The sequence below is a fragment of the Mauremys reevesii genome, linkage group 3 (assembly GCF_016161935.1).
Source record: "Mauremys reevesii isolate NIE-2019 linkage group 3, ASM1616193v1, whole genome shotgun sequence".
Taxonomy (NCBI): Eukaryota; Metazoa; Chordata; order Testudines; family Geoemydidae; genus Mauremys; species Mauremys reevesii.
Window position 1 is genome coordinate 154,493,476 of NC_052625.1, and position 20,917 is coordinate 154,514,392.

A 20,917-nucleotide genomic window follows, 5' to 3' on the forward strand; every position below is an offset into this window, starting at 1 on the left:
AAATGCTGTCAGTCAATCCTCCCTCTGTGAAAGCAATGGCAGACAATCATTTTGCACCCTTTTCCTTGGATTGCCCTGGCAGACGCCATAGCACGGCAACCATGGAGCCCGTTTAGCTTTTTTCACTGTCACCGTATGTCTACTGTATGTTGCTCATAGACACGGTACTGCAGTGCTACACAGCAGCATCCCCTGGTCTTTGCAAGTTAGCAGAGACGGTTACCAGCCCTACTGTACCGTCTGCTGCCTTGCAAGTTGATAATGATCGTTACCAGTCATACTGTACTGTCTGCTGCTGTCATGGGTGCTCCTGACTGGCCTCGGTGAGGTAGGCCAAGGGTGCATGGACAAAAATGAGAATGACTCCCCAGGTCATTCCCTTCTTTAAGTTTTGTCTAATGGAGAGTCAGTCCTGTCTAGAATATCAGGCACGCCTACTAAAGAACCAGAGAGGCAAACAGCCACTCCGGGTCAGAGCCCCAGACATCCGGCAGAAATGATGAGCTGCATGCCATTCTAGGGGGTGCCCCTGCAACAACAACACCCATTGCTTCCCTCCTCCCCCACCCCTCCTGGGCTACTGTGGCAGTTATCCCCCCATTTGTGTAATGAAGTAATAAAGAATGCATGAATAAGAAACAACACTGACTTTATTGCATCTGCAATCAGAGATAAAAGGTGTGTGTGTGTGTGTGTGTGGGAAGCAGCCTCCAGCTGCTATGATATTCCAGGCAGGACTGAATCTCCATTAGACATCAAAGGGGGAGGGGAGGACAGCCTCCAGCTGCTATGATATTCCAGGCAGGACTGAATCTCCATTAGACAAAGCTTAAAGAAGGGAATGACCAGGAGTCATTCCCATTTTTGCCCAGGCGCCCCCGGCCGACCTCACCGAGGCCAGCCAGGAGCACTCACGGATGATGACGACTGATATCAGTCATATTGTACCGTCTGCCATCAGGAAGGGAAGGGAATGCTATTGTGTAGCGCTGCAGCACCCCGTCTGCCAGTAGCAGCCAGTAGACATACGGTGACATTGAAAAAAGGCGAGCAACGATTTTTTCCCCTTCTTTTTCATTGGGGGGTGGGGGGGGTGCGGCTGATGACATATACCCTGAACCACCCGGGACAATGTTTTTGACCCTTCAGGCTTTGGGAGCTCAGCCAAGAATGCAAATGGTTTTTGGAGACTGCGGGAACTGTGGGATAGCTAGAGTCCTCAGTCCCCCCATCCTCCCTCCGTGAGTGTCCATTTGATTCTTTGGCTTTCCGTTACACTTGTCTCAGCTCCTTAAGTTTCACGCAGCACTGTGTTGAGTCCCTATTGTGGCCTCTGTCTATCATAGCCTTGGAGATTTTTTCAAATGCTTTGGCATTTCGTCTTTTGGAACGGAGTTCTGATAGAACAGATTCATCTCCCCATACAGAGATCAGATTCAGTATCTCCTGTACGGTCCATGCTGTAGCTCTTCTTTGATTCTGGGACTGCATGGTCACCTGTGCTGATCGGCGCTCAATGCTGGGCAAACAGGAAATGAAATTCAAAAGTTTGCGGGGCTTTTCCTGTCTTCCTGGCCAGTGCATCCGTGTTCAGATTGTTGTCCAGAGCAGTCACAATGGTGCACTGTGGGATAGCGCCCAGAGGCCAATACCATCAAATTGCGGCCACACTAACCCTAATCAGAAATGGCAATACCGATTTCAGCGCTACTCCCCTCATCGGGGCGGAGTACAGATATTGATATTAAGAGCCCTTTATAGTGATATAAAGGGTTTCGTTGTGTGGACGGGTGCAGGGTTAATGCGATTTAACGCTGCTAAATTCGATATAAACTCGTAGTGTAGACCAGGCCTAAGGCTCACTTCATCTCTCTTGTTGAACCTGCTGCACTGTAGATAAATAGTGAATGACAGTCATTTGAGCAGAGAGATTGTTTCTTGGATGACTGCTCTAACCATCAGACTACTGAGTCATTCTCATGCTTGTGCACATGTGAGAGAGACAAGGTGGGTGAAGTAACACCTTTTATTGGATCAACCTCTGTTGGTGAGAGAGAAGCTTTCAAGCTTACACAAAGTTCTTCAGGTCTGGTCACAGCTAAATACAAGGTGAAAGCATAAGTAGTTAACACATATTTCAAGGGACCATACAAGGTGAAGTGGCCAGTTACACTTCCCCAGTCGTGCATGGAAAGGGGAAGCTCGGGGAGGAGTTTTAATGGATTATAGATTGTTGTAATAAACCATAAATCCAGTGTCTGTATTCAGTCTATGATCTTTGAGAGAGAAAGGGCAAGAATGAGAGCACACAAGCATGAGAATGACGCTATAGCCTGGAGGTAAGAGCACTCATTAAAGATGTGGGAGACCCAAAATCAAACTGGGGTTTGAACTGGGGGCCTCCCAACCTCCTGGGAGAGTATCCTAACCACTTTGCTAAAAGTTACGAGAGTAGTCCTCCCCTTTTTTGTACTTTTTGCCTTAACATCCTCTAAGCACACCTATTGGATTGGGCCCCAGACTTGACTTAGGAGGCCAGACGTTAATCATCCTCCCATGGTTTGTGAATAGCTCTGGGTCTTAGGCAAGAAATAGATATCCAGGTGCCTAGAGGGAGGCAGCAGAGCACCTACTCAGAAGCAGAAACGTAGGTAGCTAGGAAACTTTTACTGTAAAAATTTAGGTGCTGAGTTATTTAGGAATCCACAGGGTTAGGTGTCAGCTGAATGGGAATTGTGTGCATCTTAGTGGAGCCTAAAACTGGTACTTAGGTGCAGGGACCAGAGGGATAGGGAATGGTAGGAAGGCCTAACTCCTTTTATGCATCCAGGCCTCAATCTCTAGGTCAGATGAGGATGAGAGACAATGTTCGGAACTGCCTACCAGCAGCCATTTGGAACAAACTGAAGAATTGGTACTGATGTGCTCCAAAAGGAACCATGTATCATCCTCGTTAGTAGAGAAAAAGATCATTATGTGAGGTCTCCCAAGCGAGAGAGTCAGGAAAATAGGATCCTAAAATCACTTCACCATAAAAAACAACCCTATTCTAAGTGCCCTTTCCCATACTTATTTATATTTGATTACTGTATATACAGTCCTCAGTATAGATCCAGACTTTATGAATTACTGTACATCTATAGCTCTAATAAATGTAAATGGAGAGTATTTTAATGCTCCCATTCTTTACCTGTAGGGGGTTGCACACATTGTAGCTTCTGTAGGCGGAGCACATTGCACCCACATTGCGCTTCTTACATCCCTCCATTCCTTCCCCCAGCCCCCCAAGCATCTTGTATGCCACCTTCCCATGCCCATCCATTTCAGGGACTCTCTGCTAGTCCCATCACCCTCTCCCTCATGCCAGGGGTTCTGTGTGTGTCCCCCATTTCCCCCTCGGTCTCTGCGTTCCCCTCATCCCATCTCCAACTCCCAACACCACCACTACAGTGTCTGCTCCCCCTTCCCAGGGCTGCTCCTCCTTCCCTTACCATCTCTCCTCCCCAGTTCTTGCTTTCTTTTCTCCAACTCTACTCCCCAACCCTGGGTCTCTGCTTCCATGCCCACTCAACCCCTTTCTGGGACACTACTTCCCTCATCACCACCACTCCCTCGTCCCCAACCAATTCCTTGAAAGTTCCTCCTTTGCCCCTCATCCACTCACCCATACTCTGGGTCTTGGTTTTTCCCCCCTTTGCCTCCATTTCCCTCCATCCACTCTCTCCCATTTCTCTCCACTCCTGATTCTACCACCGCAACCCAGACCCCAGACATTGCCAAATCCCCGTTTTTCCTCCCACCATTCCCTATCCTCTGGTCCTCTCCTGCTTCCCCCACTGGATTCCCACTTCTCCCTCACCTCCTATCCCCATTTCCCCCCTACAAGCCCTCCCTGTAAAGCTCTCTTATTTCTGTTACAGTCCGGGCTATGAACAATGTCCCCACATGGCAAGTTAAGCTGTTGCCTCTGATATATGTAGGCAGTAAGGAGGCAGGGACAGAGAATTTCCTTTGCCTGCAGCACCAGAGCAATGTGGGGGCCCTGAATCAGCCTTCTCTGATTTTCCAATTTGCTGCAAAAATTAATTTGTGCCCATGGATGCCTGGAACATTCCCTACAATTTTGGAATTGGTGGGATGTAGAGTTTCAAAGTTATTGTGTTACAGACAAACAGATGACAGAAAATTGCCATTGAGTTGAGCATTACACCTCACTTTGCTTGACCAGTTGTGCAGGGCAGCTAGTCTTGTTGTCTTAAACAATTTTATAACTCATGATGTCTCTTTTCCTTTACCTACTATGTTAAGTTTTCATTTTATAAAACACCATTTTTCTTTTCTCTGAGATCCTGAAATATTTCTATTCTGTAATTCCTCATTTTAAAAAATGTTTTAATGCAAATATATTCAATATATAAATCTCAAAGTTTTAATTTTGCTTTAATCTTGCCAAACAACATGAGATGAGTAGATGTGATAACTGGAATTCTGTGTTAACATATACTTTCTAATAAGCCTCTAAAACCTGAAAAGTTAGTTGTGTGTGCAGGAGAAAATAAATCCATAATTCAGCTACCTGGAAGATATCTTGATCAAAGACCATGTTTCTTTTCCCTCTGAATACCATATTTTAAGTTTTTCAAAATTTAAAGAGACTTTGTTTAAAAAAATCACTTACGCTAGCATTTGAGGTTTGGGGGAGCTTTCATACCAGGAAACAGATGAAGCTGAGCTGCAGGATGTGCTGCCTGGCTGTTTTGTTATTGCATCAGATTTGCTTTTTGAAGAACATATAACACTGCAAGGAGAGTCTCTCAGCACAGAGGGAAAAGACAAACAACCAGGAGTGCAGACAGGAGCCATATTCATTCCATCCCGTAGATGTTCGCTGTCAATCCTTTCAGATCTCAAAGCTTTTTCTTCCATTAGATCAAAGTCAGCATTTGTATCTCCATCTAAAATATTACTATCATCCGTTTCCTCATAATACCCATTTTCAACCATTTCTTGATCCTGCTCCTCCTCCTCCTCCTCCTCCTCCTGTTGTGAAGAGCCAACAGTTTGTTTTTCAGATGTTTCCTTTTGAGGACTATCAGGATTGCTGTTGTCAGTCGGGCAAATATCAGAAATATCTGTACTGCTTCTAGAGCCAAAGTAGTTTTCTACAAGACCTTGTTTTACAATATCGATACTGCTGGTTGATGAGAGATGATTTGCATCTGGGTGAGTCTCACTTTCAACTGTTGGCAGTTCCTCAATTGTTTGCCTTAATTCTAAAGGTTTGTTATATTGTCCCTCATTTGTTTTCTCTACATTACACTTAGCATTACTAGATACTGAACCTGAAACAACACATGGTTCTCCCAGATAAATAACTTCTGAATGTAATTCAGTTTCTCCTTCTGTAGTGTTCTGTTGCCTATCAAGGTTTTGAGAGTCCTTAAAAACTGTGTCAATGTTTGCACATGAGCTGTAACTTTTCATCTCAGTAGATATATTTTCATCTGAAGCAACTAACTGTAAAGAATCTTTTAAGTTTGAAAGCGAGGAATGTAGAGAGACAGTTTCATTGTCTGAATACCCTGAAAATACAACAGACTGTTGCTGTAAAATTATATTTGATTTTTTACTGTCATCACATTTTGGCAAATCAATTGTTCCCAGATCTAATATAGTTTTGCTGTCACTTAGTTGACATTCAGGTACAAGCGATATCTTTGAATTTTCATCAGGTGAAAGCTCATCATCATCTGATGGTAGAGAGTTTATGGATGTCAGGGATGATTGTATTTCACTCAGTGCACTAGTACTCTCAGTACAATAGCTTTCTATTGCATTTTTTATGTAATCTGGTTTTAGTAAAAGCTGAGGAAATAGTCTTTCACTGTTGTAAGCACTTTGCCCTTGAATGGTTTCAAAAAACACATCAGGGTTGGAGTGTGTTGCAAAAGAGCTTGGTTCACTTTCTACACCTGAATCTGAAAACCTAGATGAGGCGTAAGTGACACTAACATCTGGCAACTTAATCGTGTCTCCACTTATGGCAACGTTAGTCTCTTTTGTAGAAAGAGCAGAATGATTGCTTTTTACTCTTGTCAATGCATCTCCAGTATGTTGGAAGCTTGTTTCTTGCACATCATCCTTTTCAAGCACCAGTAACTGTTCCCCCAAGTTAGCTTTACTTCCAGATTCTGCAGTCTGAAAGCTGGGCACCTGTAAATTCTCTCCATCTTGCAGAAATTCTGTCCATGACCCAATACGAACATTCACTTTCTCCCCTTCGTAAGGATTTTTGTTACTTGGTTTGACCTCAATTGTCCTCACTCCTGATGAGGTTGGCTGACATCCAGGACAACCTTCAACTGTGCTTGTAGGTGTCAAGATGCTATCCACCTGTGTAACTCCAGTACCTGCCTGGGAGATATTAAGTCTGCCAAAAATGGTAGAATTTGCACAATGAGAGATCACAGGGCTACACTGGCTTTGCAGAACATGGTCAATTTGGGCAGATTTTTGTTCAGTTCTAGATGACACACATCTAAGTTCTTTTTGACTTATTTGCCTCGTGCAGGTCCTTGTGTCACAAGCAAAGCCACCTATTGCAGGATCCAGTCCTTTCTGATGAGATGAAGGCCTGCCTTCATAGCATTTAGAGACATCCTCTGGTGCTGTGTTTTTCAAACATTTGTAGCCTACCAAGACCACGGAGTCCTTAGAGTTCTGTTTTACTATTTTTTTTGTGTTTTCAGTTTTCATTGTTTTCATTAGTTTAGTAACCTTAACTTTGGATTTATTTACATCTTCATTTTTCCCTTTTAAAGACTTTGTTAGCTGCTTTTCACTTTCTGAATGCCAAACGTTGGAGGCACCTGCAGGTCTGATTTTCAACTCTGGGCTAGAAAAACCAGCTACAAAACCTTCTTCGGTCTCAAATTTATCCAGCTTATTGGACTCTGACTTCTGAAGATTTTCAACTGCCAACCAGGGTACATCCAAATCTTTTACACACACACACACACACAAAAAAAAGAGTGAGAAAAGAAAAGTACAGCTTATAACAAGATTATGCAAATTACTAAAGCTATACAACTTTCCTTACAAAATTTAAAAAACTTTACAGCTATTCAAAATATAAACTAGATAAACTTTTCAAGTGAACATTTCTCTATAGCTAGAAAATATACAGAAAAATATACCTAATTTTTCTATAACTTTACTTACAGCATATTCTAACTGACATAAGTTCAAAGGAAAAACACACAAGTTTGTATTTACCTTCAGTAATGGAATCTAAATACCGATCTTCAAAGATTATGGGTAATGAGTTCAGGTCTCCATCTAGTTCACTGCATTCAATAGGAAGAGGTGGAAGAGAACTGCAGAAGGAGGTGTTTTTGATAGCTGTACACATCTGTAGATGACTCTGAGCACTGAAAAATATTACCTTGCATTAAGAGAATTATAAGAGAGGACGGTAATCCTACACAGTAAATTTTTACTGTTAATACTTCAACAGAATACACTAAATCTAAACTCATTAAATTAGTTACACAAGTACTTACAAGGCATTTTTGTAATCTGAAGCATATTAAAGATAACACACTTGTGATATACGTTGTGCACTACAAGCTGTTTCTGTGCATTTAGCAACACGATTTGGAAAAGTAAAAGAAAAGCCTCAATATATTCTATTTCAAGTTACTCACTGTAGTTCTTGATATGCAAGAGCAGCTTGCCTTGGATGCTCAAGACAAAAGAATGCTTCGGAAAACCTTCGTACCTGAAAGATTCCAACAATTACAACTAGCAACATAAGAATTCTTTTTACACAGAAAAATCAATTTAAAAAAACAACAACATTGCTATGTCACAATGTCAATGTTGCGCATGAATAAATAGTAACGTTTTCATGAATTGTTCAGTCATCAAATTTCATGAACAAGAATGTCAGTTGATGTATTTTTTTTTTTTTTTTAGCATTAACAGATATAGGATTGGGGCAGATATTGGTTTTGAATGGGAAGCACAGTCTTGAACAAATAGGGCAAATGTAACATGCTCAAGTTGCCTATCCGGACACATAACAGAGACATGAACAAAAAAAAATTAAGATAAATTTGAATAAAAGGAAGTTTAGTTAATATCATATGAGCAAGTTCAAAAATGTATGATGGTTATCCTCAAGAGTGGAAACTCATCAAACATTCTTCAGTTCATGAGAATGCAGCAGGCCAGAATTATACAAGGGTGTGTAATTCGATCTTTTTCTGTCCCAGATTTCAAAGTGAACAAAATATAGTAGATTTTACATTGCCTTTACCATTGCTCCTGCAGTTTACAATGCCAAAAGTACTGTGCCATTAATGATTACCCATTAAGATTTAGTTGTCAAAATACATGAATAAAATAAAGCAAATACAATATTTAGTTTTTTTACAGCACAAAGGAGCTTATATTTACCTACTGTCAAAATACAAGAATGAAATATATGCTATTAATTTAAAAATGGAGAAATTGGAACTGTGGAATATACAGTAATCTATTACATGTAAAAAATTACAGTAGTGCAATGTTAATATTCCACATGTGAGTACACAATAGTCAGGAACATTAGATCTCCCACATTGCACATATCATATATTAAGATATCCATATAGTAGTCTAATCAGTAACTTCAAGTATTACATAAATGTAACGTGGGTAAATTAACATTGTTATGAGAACTTTTAGTTTTGCATCTCCTCACCGCTGTGTTCAAACACACAATTTTAATGCTGCATTACAATAGATTTTACCTAGCTTGGTTGGTTTTAAAGGAGATGCAGAGAAAGGTATAGAACAGCAGAGTTTCGAGCAACTCCGTATGCTATTATCTTCAGCACAAACATGTTTTATTTACTGGATTATATAATAATTCTAAGAAATGTTTGAAATCACTCGGCCATCTAATTTGTACTTGTAGCTAGTCTGTTTAACAATATTTTCTTGCTACTTTCTCTTGCCCATCCCCTCTGAGTAGTTGATATACTCATGATCTCTCTTTAGATTATACACTCTTCAGGGCAGAAGCTGTCTCATTATGTATTTGTAGAACTCAGTGGGGCCCAATTCCCAATTGATTCCTCTGGGTACCACCATTTCACTATGCAATTCATGTGTACTCACAGGCAATATTTAAAATGAAAAGCCAAAATGACTTTTTGGTTTCTGTGTAAAAGCCCATTTAAATGTTACTTTCCCTGCCAATAAGTGTTCACAGTAAATATTTCTCAGGGAGAACTAGCCATATGTCAAAATCTGATTTCAAGTTTCTGTCATTAGTTTTTTTTAATGGAAAAAAAATGAAAAAATATTTTTTCCCAGTTGCATAATTCAGAAAAAGAACACCCCCCCCCAGGATTTGAGTCACTTTACCACAAAATTCACCTTTAGGCTATAATCAAGCATGAAAAGATTCAACCACAAGGGAAAGTTTTTTTAAAAAGTTATGGGGAAACGAAAACAGCAGGTTAAAAAGGAAACTGCATTGCAAACTTATGGCTTTTCTTATAGCTTTTACCAGCAGAGAAAGCTCATCAATTTTTCCTGTCACATGGAATCATATTTAAATGATACACAAATGTCCCTGTGTGTAGAAGTAGACTTTCAGTTATAATGTCTCCTTAGATCTTAAATTTGCTGCTCTGGAAGCATAAAAGCAAATCTTGGCTAGTTGGTCTTTGTTTTTATCATCAGACAAACCACACTTTCCACATCATTTCTGTAAGAGTTTGCGCTCTTTGTTCCGGAAAAATGGTTAAAGCATAGTCTACCCAGAGATAACCCTTAGAAGGAAAAGTTAGCATGGCCTGGGAAATATGGAGAAAAGATCATGTTAATAGCCCTTCCCCGGAAGTCTGAGGGAGAGCTTGGATGGGTGTTCAAATAGGAAAGGCATAAATAAAACAAAACAAAAAGTTCAATGAGACATTCCAATCAAACATCAATGGAAAAGTTCTTTAGACAGAAACTAACTCTTCCTCTTTATCATAGGATCTGGCCTTTTCACACGAGTCTGGGACCAGCCTACCTGTGACAGGCTCCTGTAAGGGAGAACAAGCCAACTCGGACCCACTTGGAAGTGGTAGGTTTATTATTGTTAGGTTATGGTGGCACCCACATTCACAGAATACAGTAAAACAGTGCCTGCACTGAAGATCTTGAAATTTAGGAAAAGAACCCAGTGCATCATATTAATAAAAGTGATATTATTCAAATTATCCAAAATTAAAGTACAATTGATTTTTGTCCTAAACCAGTGATTAGAAATGGTGTGTGTGTGTGGGGGCTTTTAGTGGATTGTAGATTGTGGTGTGTGGGGGGGTTTGTAGTGGGTTATAGATTGTTGTAATAAGCCGTAAAATCAGTGTCTCTATTTGGTCCACGATTTTTAGTGTCTAGCAAAGTTATGAATTTAAGCTTCCAGGTGTTGTGTGAGTTTCCCTTGAGGATGAGGACTGACAGGTCACATATAGAGTGATTGCTTTGTGAAAAGTGTTTACCCACATGTGATTTGGTGTTTTTGTCTTTCATCATTTTTCTGTGTGAATTCATTCAAGAGCATAGCAACTGTCTCGTGTCACCCACACAGTTGTTATTGGGACATTTAGTAAACTGGATGAGGTACATCACAAGTTGTGATAGGCATATGTAGGACCCATGAACCTAGAAAGATTGTTGTTGTTGAATATAAAATTGTTGTGGGTGAGGATGAAATGGATGAGTTTGGGGATATGTTTGAGGTGGCTATCTGAGTGTTGTCCATTGCCTTGAAGATACTTGACGCATGCAGCAACGCCCCCATTTTGATAGATGGTGGTGTATAGGGATTTATCACTGATGTAATGATATATCTGAGATACATCAATGATATTTTCATGGGTCCTAAAACAGTGCACTAAATGTTTCAGTAACAACTGTGGGTGAAACGAGACAATTAATACACTCTTGAATGCACTCTCACAGAAAAATGACAAAAAACACCAAATCACCTGCGGGGAACATTTTTCACAAAGTGCATCTGACCTCTCAGTTCTCTCATCTTCAAAAGGAAACCTGCACAACACCCGAGAGCTTAAATTCATAATTTTGCTGGTCACAAAAAATCATGGACTGAATAAAGACACTGGATTTATGGCTTATTACAAAAGTGTTACCCACAAAATGCCCCCCCCACCTCCCACACCATTTTTCTTCCCTATGACTAGACACAAGTTAACTGGCCACTTCATCTTGAATGGTCTCTTACAATATCTGTTAACTACTTAGGCTGAACAATATGCATTAACTACTTATGCTAAACAACCTGTTCCACCTTGTATTTAGCTGTGACACTCAAAATACATTTCCCAGACCCAAAGAAGAGCTCTGTATAAGCTTAAAATCTTGCCTCTTTCACCAGCAGAAGTTGGTCCAATAAAAGATATTACCTCACCCACCTTGTCTCTCTAATATCCTGGGACCAACAAACTACAATAACAATGCATTATACACAAAACTGTTTATTAAGTGAATTTTAACACTTATGAAAGGAGCTGGATTAACAGCTCTAGACAGTTCTCTGTATATGTTGTTGGCAAGCTTGACCCAAACTGACGCAAACTTGACTTAAAGGGATCAGTACTTGGGATGCAATGGTAGTTCAGCCTCTATGTTTTATTGATGCTTGACTTTTATGTAGAGACTATAATAACAAGAGTATCAACTAGTGCCCAATATCCATGAGGAAATGGACAGATTACCAACTCATTTAATACATGACACCTACCAACCAGCTGATGGCAATGACTTTCTCTCATTACCAACTTCGGAAGACTTCATCATAGAGACTTAGCTGTGAAAGGTTTTGTACTCTGTTATAAATCATTTATCATGAAGTCCCCCACAATTGTGTTTTATGGTCCTCCAATAAGAAATAAATAAATAAAGAGGAGGGATCTTTTTAAAAAAATCCTATTATTGTGGAGAACACATTGCTGCCCAGAGATGTGCAGGCAGGCAATGTGAGATTCTTAAAATTTTTCTTTTCTTAAAAGTTTTCTTAACATTTTAGTAGGGACATCAGGCGGGAAGAAATAGTTTCAGGATGTGTTCAGGCCTACCAGAAGATGTCACTATAGAACAAAAATGTATCATTACAAAATGTTTACATATTAGATTGATTGATTTATATTATTAAAAAAAATAACACGCTCTAATTTTAAATCATTTTTTCACATAACCTATCTAACCAAAAACCTCATTAACTGTACATTGTAACTGTGTACACACATACTCTCATGCAACAAGACTGTAGTTATTTTTGTAATGTGGCAATCAAAATCTGTTGCAATTTTTAACTCAGAGGGATGATGTCTTATTAACGGTAATCTGCAAGAATTTTAAAAAATAAAATAATTATATTACGTGTTGAATGTCTCCAACAACAAAAATTCAACACCATTGCTTCAGAAATATTTATATTGCAATATCAAGACATACAAAGAGCATAAAAAACAGACCCGGATGTCTTTGATAAACACTAGTATTTAGTGCATAACACAAAGTGCTATATTGTGCATCCCAGAATTAGGTTTCAAGTACACAGTCAAACATTCTCTGAAATCGATGCTCATAAATTTACTCTTTCTTTTTAAATTTTAGGTCCCCATAACTCTGGGATTGTTGGCTGCTGCTCCAATGATATGTGAACAGCAGATGGTCTTCTATGGACTGTAACATGAACCAAAGTTTTCTGCTCAATCCTGCAGCCAACCTATATGGAGTCAATTAAGTGGACATGGATTTTTGGTTATTTTTCATTAAAAGGCATGTGTTTGCACAGTGTTTCAGAGAAACAGGTTTTTTAAAATCTGTTGATACAGAAAATGATAAAAATCACGTTTGCAAACCAGTGCTCTATAAACTTAAAAAGCTCCATTTAACTGCCCCCTACAAGTTGGCTCCAGGTTCCTAGTTGATGGTACATCACCCAACTCATGCCAACTGTGGCCAAAGAGCTAGACCCAACAACCTGAGTTTGTCAGGTCTAAAACAAAAAGAAAAGTTTAATATTACTTATGTCCTGCATTCCCCTTTCACCTTTGATGTCTGGATAGAGCATCTACTGTATGGGAACCTTAAAATTTTGTTTTAAAAATACTTGCAGATCACTTTAGAAAAGAGATGAGATTAGCTTAGTTCTTTGTAGCTATAAAAAGGGTCACCTTCAAGTACAGAGCTGTCACTTCAGAAACATGGCAGAGTGTGCATCCCTCCATATGACCCTACATTGTAGATAACACGGAATTATTCCATCCCAATTTGGAGCTGTGAATCTGGATTTGCATCTCTGGGAAGTATATTCCTGAAGCTACGTTTGAAGATTTAAAAGTTTGGTTTTCCACCAAAAAAGTAAATTTGAGCAATGTTTATGCTCAAAAATGATTCTGAGGTCAAAAGTAGCTTGAAAGCAGTCATTCCTCAACTTCAAAAGACAGAACCCAAAGCAGGACCATGTAGTAGCAAATGACTTTATTAGTACACAGTACAAGTTCCTTTTAAATACATCATATCCCAAATGGATATAAAAAGAATATAAAGATAAAAACATTACTGTAAAACCATACAATGCTGTCAAAAATATGGAGGGGACCTCTACAGAAACTCTGTGGGACATTACAGTGGAGTGGAAGCCAACAGGGATAGGGATCGTGGGAAAAAATGTTTTTGATGATGTGTCTTTCTCAACCCAGTTAATGGGGTATTCAGCATATACTGATGAAGTAGACTGAAATTACCTAAAATAAGTGCATCAATATTTAATTTTCAAAGATAACTGAGCTAGAAAGATACAAAAAAAATTAAAATCAGAGGATATTTAAAAACAAGATACTGCACATACAAATCATTACCTAAAATATTTTATCTTTAACATCAGGGCTGAGGTAGAGAAAAAATATTTATGTTTTTGTATTCTTATTATACACACAGTCTGTAAACATCAACATACTATCTGGGCTTTAATACAGCTATTTCTAAGTAAGAGCGACTTCCCCTTTATGTCCAACCTCAGAAATAATTTGGAGGATCCTCGCTATTGCTACTGATTTTACATGGAAGGTGCTCAGATACTACGGTGATGGGTGGCAGTGTAAGACTAGGATAGATACATAGTTGGGTGGGGTCATCCAACTACTAATAAAATATCCTCCCTACAGAACGAGTTTTGCATGAAGATTCAAGGCTTAGTCTGTCCATGAAAAACCAGTTCCACAGCCATGAGTTCTTTCACTAAGAAGGCAGAATATCCAGCTCTTGTGTTAGGTATACCCTGGACTCAATCAACGTGTCCCTGATAATCATAACTGTGGGGCTCAAAGAGAACGGTTTTTGAGACAGCTGGGTCACAGGCCAGCCAATGCTTTGTAGAGGACTAGAACCTTGAAATGGACTTTATGTTGGATAGGTAACTACTGTAATGTATAAAGCCCTGGTATAATGTGGTATGATGGGCCAGTGCTGCTCAGTAGATCAGCTGCAAAGTGTTTTACCAGCTGCAGCTTCTAGGTGACTTTTTGTTTATCCCAGATATAGTGCATTACAATAATTTAGCATGACTATGACAAAGTCATGGATCACTGTGGTTAGGTCTCATTCAATAAGGTCTGACACTGTTTCCTGATCAGCTATAAACAGAAGAGGTTTCTAGCTACTCATGTTATCTCAGAGTCTACACTCCAATTTTGCACATAACCTTGATAAAAGGGATGTAAAATACTAAACAGTTAAACCGTTATCCCCCAGCCCGGCTGTCCGGAGCAGCCCCAGCTGTGCTGGCCCACCAACCCTAGCCCCAGGCCAGCTGGAGCAGCCCCAGCCTGGCCTGCCAACCCCATCCACTGGGCCAGCCCTCCAACCCCATTTCCAGGTGTCCTGCCGAAGCAGCCCTGTCGCCCAGGCTGGCCGGCCGGAGCAGCCCCTCTCGCTTTAATCAGTTAACCTATTAAACAACATAATTATAATAATTTAAATGGTTAACTTTTAAAACAGATATTTACCTCCCTACTTGATAATTGAAGAGAGGAGGGAGAAAATACCTTCATTTGAGGTTCCGGTCATAGTTTTTGCTTATTCTTGAAAATATTTTACTCTTAATCAGCATCACCTCTGTTTTGCCTAAAATAGGCCCAAGACAGATGCTTTTCACTCATATTCCAGGTTGTTTCTGATTTGTCTCTTCTCTTCTAAGATTTCCCATAATAGGCTTTTCTCTTTAAGATGTTATGAATGCTATCATTCCTTAAGCTGCACATTTTCATTCATGACTGGCAAAGAATGCTTACATGTAACAGCAAAGTACAATGGGTAGACCAGCTAGGTAGGACTCCTAAAGAAAAATATATTATTCTGCACAACTGCTACCTCTCCAGAGCCTGAAATTTATCTTCTAAGCTGGCTTTCTTATTCAGAAATGTAATTAATTGCTGCTTTGTAGTAAACATATGTGTCTTTTAATTACCATATATTCTCGTTCATAAGCTGAATGTTTTTAGTAAAAATGGGAAGCACCAGAGAATGGGGTCGGCTTATGAACGGGTATAGAGAGGGAGAGGTGGGACACAGCCCCTGCCCCCAACAGAGGGGGCAAGGAGAGGCAGCACAGCCAGAAGGGAAGAGGCGGGGCCAGAGTATCTCCACTTCTGGCCATGCTGCTTCCCCGCAGACTCTGAAGCAGCTGCAGCTCCGGGGCTGACAGGCTGCAGCCGTGCCGCTCGGCCCCGCTCCCCCAGAGCAAGCTGTGGCCGCGCCGTCCGGGTGCTGGAGCACGCTGCGGCCGTGCCACCTGGCCCAGCCCGCTGGAACATGCTGCGGCTGTGCCGCCCGGTCTGGCCCATCGGAGCAGGCTGTGGCCGCACTGCCCAGCCTGCTGGAGCAGCTCCAGCCAAGTCAGAGACATCCTCCCCGGCCCTCCCCAGATAAGGTGGGAAGGGATGGTATGGGGAGAGTGTGGGGGTCCCGGGATAGGGGTGGGGTCATGTGGAGGGTGGTCACAGGGGTTACTCCTCTGACTCCCAGCTTCTCCTCCTCAAAAAAATTCCCCACAAGTTGCTGTCCCGGCCCATCACAGTAAGCAGCTGGCGTGCCGGGACACTTTGTTTACTTAGGTTTACCTCCGTGCCTGCGGACGCTCGAGGTAAACAAACTATCTCAGCCCACCAGCGGCTTATCCTGATGGCCCAGGAACCAAAGTTTGCTGGCCCCTGAATTATAGGGTTGGCTTATGAACGGGTTATAAAAAAATTTCCATTTTTACTTATCCATTTGGGAGGGAGGGTTGGCTTATAAACGAACAAGCTTATGATCAAGTATATACGGTACTTTTAAAATTACATTTCACCAATTAGCATCAATAATTTAATCCACAATTATAAATGCAGTACAAAAGATACATTCAAAGTTCTACTCTTCTGATTTTCACAAACATAGCAGAAAAAAGTAGAATTTGTTATCTCATTGAAAACCTACCAGTTTACAGACTAAAAGGTCCTCAATAACGCTTTAAAAGAATTTGTTCTACGTCATGCTCAATTGTCAGGTTCAATACTTACCCTCAGTGTGTGATGTTCTTGTGCTAGTAATGCTGTGACTTCCTCCTGCAAGGTAATGATCTCTAGAAATTGCCCCCACAGAGCCATCAGAAGAGAGCAAAGCTGTGCAAGATTCATGTTTATAAGTTCTGCCAGTTCATCAGGATTTTCCATTTTCTGAAGTTAGGAAAAAATATTCTTACTAAATCTATAAATGCTTGTTTATAGATGTTGCCTTCACATGTACACAAAACTAATTAAATAAACTCAGTTTCATATGGTAAAATATTTACAATTCTACAAAAAAAGAACTCTTGAATTAAAGCTTTTTTGTCCAAACATCAAAAACAATTCATTTCATTAAAAGTTACATTACTAACAGAACATTTTTTGTGTGGTTTCAGATATTACCCTGGAAAGTCTTTTAGAATCAGGTCACATCGTCTTAAATTACAATAAGAACTTGACTCGTGTCAACTGTAATTTTAAAATGAAGACCAGGTTATAACCACTGTACTTGGTAGAGTTCTAAACTACAGCGTCAAGTACAAAAACTAGGAATCAGGAATTAGAAACATGACACTAACAAAACTTGTGTCACAGCCAATGATGGGTGTTGCGAGGATAAAACGGAGATACTGATGCAATCTTAAAACTAGTTTAAAACAAGAGTAATCTCCTCTCCAGAACTGACCCCACTGATTATGACTGTGTGGTACTTGTATTTTTAAGTCAGTTTGCTTCCTCAGGGCTCACTCTCACGAGGTGTTAATGACCTCATAGAACCAGGCCCTCACAAAAGAAAGACACACAGGAAATGAGTCTTTCCTTCTTCATAGTTTACTGCATCCCTAGGACAGTCTCTTGTAGCATGGTTCTCTTAGAGTTAAATGTAATTTGAGTGCTAGGGATGGTGTCTTTGGTTAGTATTCCCTGCAATAAGGGATCTTAATATTCCACTACTATGTATATTTTAACACTAATCTAAACTGATCTCAAAAATACAGCACCATACATTAAAATTGCTATTGGACCAGTTGCATGTTCTTGAAGCCCTACTATAAACATATGAATGGCAAGAGAAGTAGTAAGAGAATGTAAGTGAGGTGAGAAATGATCAAGGTACTGAGGCAAAGGTTTTAGCAGCTGAGTTAGTAAAGAAAGAGCTGATTTTGGTCACGTTACAGAGAAAGAAGAATCAGGAATTACATGTAGTGTGATAATGCACAAGTCCTCCCTTCTTCAGTTCCTTCCACTATTTGTTGCTCTCATTTGACATTTTGTCTGAATTTTAGGCTGCATGTACTTCAGGGCATAGCCCAGGCTGAAGGAGGGGGAGGGGCAGGGTAAAGGCAGCTTCCATCTATCTTTGTGCCTTCAAGATTCTGTTTTGGGGGCTAATACTGACCATAGTGTAATTTAGAGAAGTCTAATGGGTTGCTCTAATTTTACCTGGTTGGTTATCGGTTGTTTTGCAGAATTGGGCAGAATTGCTGGAGCAGAGTGTGCTCCAATCACCTCCTTTCTTGCTCCCAACCCTGCCACATTCTGACACTGTGAGGTAGGCAATTTAGGGCTGCATCTACTGGTCCTATATGCTGCCCTTCCCCAGGAAGCTCTTTCTGACCTCTGTAAACCACTGTAGCAGCATAGAAATCATAGCAATGAAGGCTTAAAAGGGACCTCGAGAAGTCAACAAGTCTAGCCCCTGAGTTGAAGCAGGACCAAGTAAATTTAGACCATCTCTGAAAGGTGTTTGTCTAACCTATTCTTAAAAACTTCCAATGACAGGGATTCCAAAACCTCCTTTGGAAGCATATTACAGAGCTAAACTACCCTTCTAGTTAGAAAGCTTTTCCTAGTATCTTACCTAAATCTCCCTTGCTGCAGATAAAGCCTATTACTTCTTGTCATACATTTAGCAGACATGGAGAACAACTTATCACAGTCATCTTTATAACAACCCTTAACATATTTGAAGACTTATCAGGTCCTCTCTCAGTCTTCTTTCCTCAAGACTAAATATGCACAGGGTTTTTTTTTTAAACCTTTCCTCAGAGTTGTTTTTTTCTAAACTCTTTATCATTTTGTTGCTTTCTTCTGGACTCTCTCCAGTTTTTCCACATCCTTTCTAAAGTGTGGTGCCCAGAACTTGATACAATACTCCAGCTGAAACCTCAGCAGTGCCAAGTAGAACTGGACAAGTACCTCCCATGGCTTACATAAGACACTTCTTTTAATACATCCCAGAATGATGTCAAATTGTTGATTCATATTTAATTTGTGATCTACGATAACCCCCACCACCATCCTTTTCAGCAGTACTGCCACCTAGCCAATTATTTCCCATTTTGTAGCTGTGCATTTGATTTTTCCTTTCTAAATGTAGTGCTTTGCACTCATCTTTATTGAATTTCAGACCAATTCTCCAATTTGTCAAGATCCTTTTGAATTCTAATCCTGTCTTCCAAAGTCCCTGAAACCTCTCCCAGTTTGGTGTCATCTGCAGATTTTATAAGTATACTCTCCACTCCATTATTCAACTCATTAGTGAAAATACTGAATAGTAGTGGACTTGGAGCTGACTGTTGTCAGACCTTACCAGATACGTCCTCCAAATTTGATAGTAAACCATGGATAAGTACTCTTAAGTAAGGTCTTTCCACCAGTTGTGCACCCATCTTACTGTAATTTCATTTAGACCAGTGGTGCTTAACTTTTCCATACTACTGTACCCTTTTCAGAACTCTGAAGCCTGAGCCCCACTTCCCGGGACTGAAGCATGTAACTTAGCTTCACGGGTCCCCCTGTGGTGTGGGGCCCAAGGCAATTGTCCTGCTGCTACACCCTAATGCTGGCCCTTCACTGCAACCCCATTAAATCTGTCTTGCAACCCCTTAGGGGTCATGACGCTTATGCTGAGAAACACTCAACTAAATGAGTTGATGTACCCCCTAGAAGACCTCTGCGTACTCCCAGGGGTATGCGTATCCCTGGTTGAGAACCACTGGTTTAGACCACACTTCCCTAGTTTGCTTATTAGAATGTCACATTGGGACTTTGTCAAAAACCTTACTAAAATCAAAATATATCACACCCCTACTGCTCCCACTGCTGCCCCTCCCGCCCCCAATTCATGAGGCCAGTAACCCTGACAAAGAAGCAAATTAGGTTGGTTTGGCATTATTTGTTCTTGATAAATCCATGCCGGCTATTCTTTATAACCCTATTATCCTCCAGGTGTTTACAAATGGATTATTTAATAATTTGTTCCAGTATCTTTCAAGATATTAAAGTTAGGCTCACTGCTCGGTAATTCCTCTTTGTTCTCCTTTTTAAAAGACATACTATGTTTGCCCATCTCCAGTCCTCTGGGACCTCACCCATCCTATATGAGTTATCTAAGATAATTGTTAACAATTCCAATATTCCTGCAGCTAGTTCCTTGAGCACCTTAAGATGAACTTCATCAGGCTCTGCTAACTTGAATGCATTTAACTTATCTAAATAGTCTAACTTGTTCTTTTCCTATTTTGGCTTCCATTCCTTCCACTTTGTTGTTAATATTAATACTGTGTTTAGCACATAGGTGGCTGGAATCTGGTCTTGTGGTGTGTTTGTGGGGAGGGTGTAAGTGTAAAACATCCAGCATGCTTTTGAGGGTTTAAGGAGTAAATAATTCAAAGTAAAAAACTTCACAGAGATTTTAATCCTGAGAGAAAGGAAAATACTGGTATTTTCAACAATCAGAAAAAAAGAAAGAGGAGGAAAAGATAAAAAGTTCCATTTGGGGAAAGATTAGTTTAAGATGACAGTGGGACAAGCCAAGAGGAGATATCTTAGACATATTTGGACACACAAGACTGGAGAGAAAAGACAAAGGACAGAGATTTGGTAATCATTTAGGTGAGGATGAGAGAAGAGATGGGGAACAGAGACAGAACGTCTAAGTGATACTAATGGATAAGAGAACAGGGGAAAGGAAATGATGAGACACCTCTGAAGAAGATTACATGGTGATCACTGCAACACAGGGGAAGCCAGAAGAATGCAGAGGTGAGGAAGCTAAGAGAGGATCTGAGGAAGAGAGGAGTGGTCAGCTATGCCCAAAGAAAGAAAGAGATGAAGAAGACTACATAAATGTAAGAAGCTTCCTGTATGTGAAGCAATGTTGGCCTGTGAAACACTTCCTAGTGGTCCAGAGAGAGCTGGCTAGTCACATGGTGCTGACTTTCCTTGTTTCCAGCTTTCACATCATATTAAATACAGGAAAAGATTTATTTTTAGCTAATGTTTCTTTTTAACCTAAG

The 20,917-nt window shown here is 40.3% G+C and overlaps 1 protein-coding gene across 4 annotated transcripts in view; it reads right to left on the bottom strand.

Moving 5' to 3' along the window:
* FAM135A (family with sequence similarity 135 member A) overlaps positions 1-20,917 on the bottom strand; it is a 158,497-nt gene that overhangs the window by 48,257 nt on the left and 89,323 nt on the right. For all 4 annotated transcript variants that reach the window (XR_005595899.1, XM_039529293.1, XM_039529296.1 and 1 more), the window contains exons 12-15: positions 16,629-16,784; positions 7,707-7,780; positions 7,276-7,430; positions 4,679-6,998 (exon numbers count right to left, since the gene is read on the bottom strand). Coding sequence is in view for 3 of the 4 variants with exons in the window: in XM_039529293.1 (XP_039385227.1) it covers positions 4,679-6,998; positions 7,276-7,430; positions 7,707-7,780; positions 16,629-16,784 (2,705 nt within the window). In the remaining variant the exon portion in view is untranslated. The remainder of the gene's footprint in view (positions 1-4,678; positions 6,999-7,275; positions 7,431-7,706; positions 7,781-16,628; positions 16,785-20,917) is intronic.